We start from the raw sequence: 7,961 nt of genomic DNA on the forward strand, positions 1-7,961 counted from the left end.
GAGAGAGAGAGAGAGAGAGAGAGAGAGAGAGAGAGAGAGAGAGAGCGATAGAGAGAGAGAGAGAGCGATAGAGAGAGAGAGAGAGCGATAGAGAGAGAGAGAGAGAGAGAACAGAAGCTCTATTATTATAATAATTGTGATTGCCATCCTCCATGCAATCATTATAAAGGAGAGCTAATTTGCATACCTGTTGTCTATACAGGGGCAGGTGCAAAAGGAGGTGTACAGTAAGTACCACATCAATGTCATTATACTTAATTCATTAAAATTATTAACATATTAAATTAGTTAGCCTCATTTTTTGACATTTTCAGTGTCATTAATCATAGTAATACATTTATCATAATTATGAATAATACTTTTATCGTAACTTTTAATTTTTCTCATCATCATCATCATCACCATCGTTTAATGCCTGCTTTCCATGCTGATATGGGTTGGACGGATTGACTAAGGACTGGCAATCTTTTCGGGCCAAGTTTCTACAGCTGGATGCCCTTCCTTATGCCAACCACTCGGAGAGTGTAGTGGGTGTTTTTTTTACATGCCAGTCAGGTGGTACTGGCATCAACCACGCTTGAATGGTGCTTTTTACGTGCCACCGGCACAGGGGTGAGTCGGGCGGCACTGGCAACAATAAAAATAAATGTGTACATGTTTTCTTTTTACATAACTGTAAACCTACTTTTGCACCATCCCATATAATTGTAAAAGTCAGTGTGAAAGCTTCTTTGCAAACATTTTCCCTGCTAGAAATAGCAGTCAAATCTCCTAATGTCTTAAAAAAAAAAAGAAAAGAAAGACACACTAGATAATGTACTCCAAGATATATTAAGTCTGAGTGAAAGAAGAGATAGTCACAGATAAAACATTTAACCACAGGCCTGCTAGAATAAGGGATTATGTAAATCCATATTAAATATATTAAATACAAGCAGGGTGCAAAAGTAGGTATACAGTTATGAAAAAAGAAAATGCGTACAATTCTCATTTATTTTTATCAAAAAAAAAATTAAAAGTTACAATAAAAGTATTATTCATAGTTATGATAAATGTATTATTAGGATTAATGACTCAGAAAATATAAAAAATGAGGCTAAGTTTTAATTTCTTTGATAAAAAGAAATGAGCATTACACGCATTTTCTCTTGTCATAACTATATATGTTAAATATATGTTAAATATATGCTAAATATATGTTAAATATATGTTAAATATATTCAACTTACTTTTTCTAGTTGTGATTTCATCATTTTCCTCTCTTGCTCCAAACGTTTATTCTGCAATAAGAAGCATTCCTGTTTTAGCACTTAACTCTTTCATTACCAAATTTCTGCTGAATTCCACTGCCTTTGTTTCAATAAATTCGAGAAATTGGGAAGAATTCAGCAAGTAAACTTCATCGTTATTACTAATCAGGTGTTCGGAACCTCAATTATGATGGAAGGTTTTAATTTCGATTCCTTTAAAACAGGGGTTTTGTATCATAGAAACAAGGGTGTATCATAGAAACAAGGATTTAATTCATCATCATCATCATCATCATCGTTTAACGTCTGCTTTCCATGCTAGCATGGGTTGGACGATTTGACTGAGGACTGGTGGAACCAGATGGCTACACCAGGCTCCAATCTGATTTGGCAGAGTTTCTACAGCTGGATGCCCTTCCTAACGCCAACCACTCAGAGAGTGTAGTGGGTGCTTTTACGTGCCACCCGCACGAGGGCCAGTCAGGCGGTACTGGCAACGGCCACGCTCAAAATGGTGTCTTTTATGTGCCACCCGCACAAGAGCCAGTCCAGGGGCACTGGCTAAATTTAATTAGTTACCTGCAGCACCACCAACTCCCCAACTTTCATCATCATCATTTAAAGTCCATTGTCCATGCTGGCATGGGTTGGACGATTTGACCAGGGCTGGTAAGCTGGAAGGCTGCACCAGACTCCAGTCTGATTTGGCATGGTTTTCTATGGTTGGATGCCCTTCCTAATAGCAACCACCCTGAAAGTGTAAGGGGTGCTTTTACGTGCCACCAGCACGAGTGTCATTTGCCTGACACTGGAGTGCACTTATGTGCCACTGGCACAGGTGCCAATTTGCATGACACCAGTATCTGCCATGACTGTGATTTTGCTCGGCTTGATGGGTTTTCTTCTCAAGCACAACATAATGCCAAAGGTCTTGGTCATTGACTTTGTGAGGCCCAACACTTAAAAGGAACTCAGCCACTTTGTCTCCACCTTACACAAACCAATCCTTTCTCACCCTTTGACCATTCCTTCATCCCTAATGTACAGGTACTACACAGAATAGTTTAACCCTTTCGTAACCGTATTTCTTTTGGGATGTTGTGTGTTTCTTTCAATTAATTTTAAATATAACAAAGAATTTAGTAAAATAACTTTGTTATCATTAAGCTAGTGTTAGGAACATAAATTGTGACTAAGGTTTGGTGGAATATTTTCATTCAGAACTTTTGAAAACAAAACATTTGTACCACAGAGCCAGAGCTGGATTCAGCAGGGTTGGTATCGAAAGGGTTAAAGACATTGTGGAAGAGAAGACTGCAGGAACAACAACAACAACAACAACAACAGCTGCTGCCATTGCCACCATCACTGCTATTACTATCATCATCATCATTTACTGCCCAATTACCCTGCTGGCATGGGTTGGACGTTTTGACAGGAGTTGGCAAAGCAGGGAACTGCACCAGGCTCCGTTTGTTCTAGTTTGGCATTGGTTCTACAGCGGGATGCCCTTCCTTACATCAACCACTCTACAGAGTGTCCTGGGTGCTTTATGTATGGCACCAGCATGGGAGGCTGATGTATTTTTCAGTTTATTCTTAGTTTTAGTTATTTGGACTGTGGCCATGCTGGGGCACCACCTTGGAGTTGCAGTCAGTGTTGTCAGCCCAAATACTTAACAGTTGAAGAGAGACTCAATTGTAACATATGCTGCATCAGTCTGTTATATAGAAAATATGACAGAATGGACAGGATGTCATAATAGAAGCAGGAAGTTGGACTGTTTTTAAAGATGAGAACTAATTGAGAAATTCTTGAAAATGGAATGAGGCAAACCTACCCAATATTCTTTTTCCCTTTTCAGTTGAAACCTCAGCTCTTTGATCTCTTCTTCAAGTGCAATGTCTCTGCTATCAAAATAAATCACAATTTCATAACAAGATTGAATTATATTACAATATTATTACATTTATACAGACTACATCATCATCATTTAGTGTCCGTTGTCCATGCTGGCATGGGTTGGATAGTTTGACCAGGACTGGAAAGCTGGAAGGCTGCACCAGACCCCAGTCTGGTTTGGCATGGTTTCTACAGCTGGATGCCCTTCCTAACACCAATTACTTTACAGAGAGTGCTGGGCGCTTTTACTTGAATCAAAATATTATTTTTAAAAAAATCTAACAATGACTTGTAACAAAATGGTTTGTTTTGTTTTGCCAAACTTCCAACCAAATAACAATTCCTGCAGGTATGAATGTACATCTTCACATAGGTTGCAGGATTAACCACAATCGCAAACAACAGCCTTATTTAATAGTCCGATTCTTTAAGACAACTTCAATCTATTAAACTATGTCTCACTGTATCGCAGACACAATTAATGGTGAATAAAAGCTTTCAGGAAGCTGTATGGCAGAAAACACACATGAGTAGTATGAAAGGAATGTACAACACATCATGGGCAAATAGACTGTGTTGTGATGAGATACACAGGTTGTGTGTGTGTGTGTGTGTGTGTGTGTGTGTGTGTGTGTGTGTGTGTGTGATATAAGAAGAGGACATTGGCCAGTGGATGTAGTAGATCAAAGTTGAGAAAATGGTAGGAGAATGAAGTATGAGTACGATTTAAAAGGATTAATGATAAGTTAGGAGAGAAAGTCTTATTTGCAGACCAAATATCACATAGAGACATCTCTGGTCTTTAGACAGAAACGCCATCCTGTTGATGATGCTGGGAAAGTTATTCCAGTTTTCTTCACATTGGACAGAATCGATTCTGTAACAAATTTAGTTACAAACTATGACACCCTTCAATTAAAAAAACTCCTTTTATTTCAAATATGAAATAATGGCGTTGTTTAAGTTGTGGGGTGTTGCAAGAGAAGAAGAGTTGAATATGCAGGAATCACATAATTCTTCATAAAGTAGACTTCCTTGGCAACTAAACAGCTTCACGACGCAACTTAGAAATCATGAAAGCCACAGCATCATGCTGTATTAAGCAAAACATTAATGGTGACTTAATGGTGAATATTATGAAGAAATACTCACTGTTTTGATTCGGTTGTCATCTTTAATGGTTCAACTGTTTCTGTCGGTTGCTGTTGCAGAATTTAAAAAAAAAATAATACAAAATCAATCAGAAATATTCATATGAAGTAGACGACTAATCTAACAACAATACTGTGTGACATGTAAAAATGAACAAAACATCCATAGAAATTAGAGAACAACATTGATTGTAATACATGTAGCATGATGACGCCACCAGCATCCATTTACAACATGAGGTACAGGCATCCATCTACAACATGAGGTACAGACATCCATCTACATGATGTACAGGCAACCATCTACAACATGAGGTACAGGCATCCGTCTACAACATGAGGTACAGGCATCCATCTACAACATGAAGTACAGACATTCATCTACAACATGAGTACAGGCATAAGGTACAGACATTCATCTACAATGTGAGGTACAGATATTCATCTACAACATGAAGTACAGGAATGGTGGAGTGGTTAAGAAATTCAATTCCCAGCCACATAGTTCTGGGTTCAGTCCCACTGTCCAGCACCTTGGGCAAGTGTTTTCCACTATAGTCCTGGGCGAACTAAAGCCTTCTGAGTGGACTTGGTAGATGGAAAACCATACACGTATGTGTTTGTATATGCAGGTGTGTGTGTGTGTTGTTGTGTTTGCATTTCTAGTGACAAGATCCCATGCTAGCCGTAAATGGAAGTCCCTGTCATACATATATATATATATATGTATGTATGTATGTATAGAATACCTGAATTTTCTCTTCCTCTCTGACTACTGTACTGACATCTGTATTAGGATGAGCCTGCAAAGAAAGAGGTTTAAAACGAGAGATAAATGAAATTTCTTTTATCATAGCAGAAGTTTGCAAGGTTAAAGTATGACAGTCTAGGAAGGCAAAGGATAATAATATAATGTGAAATGGTGAGAGGGAAAACCTATAAATTACATCAAACGGATCTTGTTTCGTCTGAAGCAGCAGTAAACCATAGTCAGAAAATGGTCTGGCAATTGGCAGAAACACGTGCAGTGTTGGCAAGGGAATATGACTTCTTTATACAATAGCACAACATTGGGGCCAATTTTGCTGAATGGTCATTTGTCTTACTGTATAGAAAACATGACACGTTCTTTGCAAACAGAAACGAACTTCATAACTGACACACACAATTTATTTCAGGTAGATTTTCTATTGTTGGATGGTCTTCCTATTGCCAACTCTCACCTTTTTCCCAATTAAGGAAATATTATTTCTTGATCCTTCAAACAAACGGTCCATATGAAAGAAAGCTCAGTGCACAAATGTCAAGACAAGGGGAAGACAAAAATACTCACGTACGTACACGTGTGTGTGTGTGTGTGTGTGTGTGTGTGTGTGTGTGTGTGTGTATGTGTGTGCCATCATCATCACCATTTAACATCTGTCTTCCATCCTAACAGGATCCAAAGAACCAGAGAACTGCATTGAACTCCAATGTTTCTTTTGGCTTAATTTCTAGGGCTGGATGCCCTCCCTAATGCCAATCACATTACAGTAGCACTACTGAAGTCACCAAGTAATGAATCATAACATACCTGAAGACTCTTCTTTGACAGAACCAGCTCCTACAGAGCACTGGAGCACTGGAGCAATGTAAAATGAAGTGTTTTACTCCAGCACAAAATATGTCAGCCCCATGTGGGAATTGAACTCATGATCTGGTGATTATCACAAGTGCAACATCCCAACCACTATGCCACACACCTTCACAATATATATCTAAAAATGCAAAACCCTTACCATGTGTTCGTCTAAAAGTCGCTGCATCACAGCACTCTTGTGTTTCTCTTGTTCTAATTTCCCTTGGAGTTGAGCATCTTTGATTCGAAGGTCGTGGATTAGAGAGTCTTTGTCATCCTGGTTTACAAAGCAACAACAACAACAGGGTCATATTAATGTAATTAAGGTTTAGTAATTGAGGTGTCAGGGAATAACTGCATCAAACATCTGGCCATTCTGTTCAATATTGACAGAGATCAGTGTGAAGCTGTATAGAGTAAGAAACTTTATAAATACAGGTTGCACACACACACACACACACACATGTCCAGCTGTATCTTCATCTAGAAACCCTGCCAGAGGAGATGTGAGGGACTAACGCAGTCCTCCAGTTTATTGGCTCCTGTCAAACCATCCGATCCAAGAAAAGATGATGATGAAATGGAGATGAAGTGAGAACATGGCTCCAGGGACAGTCAGCTACATCTCATCCTAAAACATATCATCATCCTCGTCTTTTAACGTCTGCTTTCCATACTGGCATGGGTTAGATGGTTTGACTGAAAACTGGTAAGCCGGGTTCCAATTTGATTTGGCAAGGTTTTTAAAGCTGGATGCCTTTCCTAACGCCAACCACCCCAAAAGTTGAGAGAGTGCTTTTTACATGCCACTGGCACTGACATTGGGCATGACTACAATCTCACAAGGCTTGACAGGTCAATGCAATCACGGTATATTGCCAAGGGTCTTGGTCACCTGTCACTGCCTTCAAGAGGCCCAATGCTTGAATGGTGCCTTTTACGTGCCACCAGCATGGGTGCCAGTCAGACGGCACTGGCATCAGCCATGGCTTTGATTTCCCTCAGCTCAACAAGTCTTCACAAGCACAGCATAACACCCAACGATTGAAGGGTGCTTTTAACGGGCCCAGTTACGCAACACTGGCCACAACTACAATCTCACTCAGCTTGACATCACTGTCTACACACCTATAGAACATGTCAGAGACTATCCATTCTTTGACCAATCGGTTTTCTTGGTTCCAGGCCGACTCAATAATATACAAAGCACACTTTGATACTAAAAGACAAAAGAAATAAGGATGTTTCAATTCAAAATGTAATTAGCATCAATTAATTATGGACTTACATTTAGTGGTTTCTCAAAATTTCTCTGGAATATCTTGACTTTATCTTTTTCACGGCGTAGTTCAATCTCTAGGTCACTTTTTTGCAACTGCAATGTCTTCAGGTCACTTTCAAGACGTTCCTGAAAATATGAGCAGCATTATGAGTGAAAAACATAATGAAAGTTACATTATTTACATTTGACGGATATTTGTCCTCATCTTGTTTGTTGTTGACACAACGTTTCGGCTGATATACCCTCCAGCCTTCATCAGGTGTCTGGGGGAAATTTCGAACCTGGGTTCTCATTCCTAACGATGTTACTATTATTATATTATTATAGTTCTCTTAAATATAGAACTATAATAAAAGTTTCAAAATGAATGAAGAAGTGGATAAAGTTTAGTAGTGCCAGCCCCTGTCAAACCATCCAACTTCCATGTCAGCAAGGGAAATGGGAGGAGGAGGAGGAGGAAGAGAAGGATTAAAGTGTTGCCATGTCAACATCACTCATCTGCCAAGACCATAATGTCTTCACTCTCTACCTTGTATTTGTTGTTATTTAAAATGGGGGTTGTTGTCATTGCAGCTCCTTCACCCATGTTCTTTCCCCCCCTTTCTTTCTTAATGGCTAACGACCCTTCTGTTACCAGCCCTTTCTAGTTTGGACTGGTGCAGTTTACTAAACCAGCTGTTCCAGTTAATGTGAAACATTGAGTATTCCATAGAATGTTGTCCTATTCTAGGTAACCCCGGCCATCCCCACATCCACCA

At 39.3% G+C, this 7,961-nt stretch overlaps 1 protein-coding gene across 1 annotated transcript in view; it reads right to left on the reverse strand.

Annotated features, from left to right (window-relative positions):
- Window positions 1-7,961, reverse strand: part of LOC106881715 (myosin-11) — a 33,413-nt gene that overhangs the window by 15,510 nt on the left and 9,942 nt on the right. Inside the window, exons 9-14 of the mRNA XM_014932193.2 lie at window positions 7,210-7,329; window positions 6,082-6,198; window positions 5,053-5,106; window positions 4,305-4,354; window positions 3,091-3,160; window positions 1,230-1,280 (exon numbers count right to left, since the gene is read on the reverse strand). Of these exons, the coding sequence (XP_014787679.1) occupies window positions 1,230-1,280; window positions 3,091-3,160; window positions 4,305-4,354; window positions 5,053-5,106; window positions 6,082-6,198; window positions 7,210-7,329 (462 nt within the window). The remainder of the gene's footprint in view (window positions 1-1,229; window positions 1,281-3,090; window positions 3,161-4,304; window positions 4,355-5,052; window positions 5,107-6,081; window positions 6,199-7,209; window positions 7,330-7,961) is intronic.

This window comes from Octopus bimaculoides, chromosome 1 (genome assembly GCF_001194135.2).
Source record: "Octopus bimaculoides isolate UCB-OBI-ISO-001 chromosome 1, ASM119413v2, whole genome shotgun sequence".
Classification (NCBI taxonomy): Eukaryota; Metazoa; Mollusca; class Cephalopoda; order Octopoda; family Octopodidae; genus Octopus; species Octopus bimaculoides.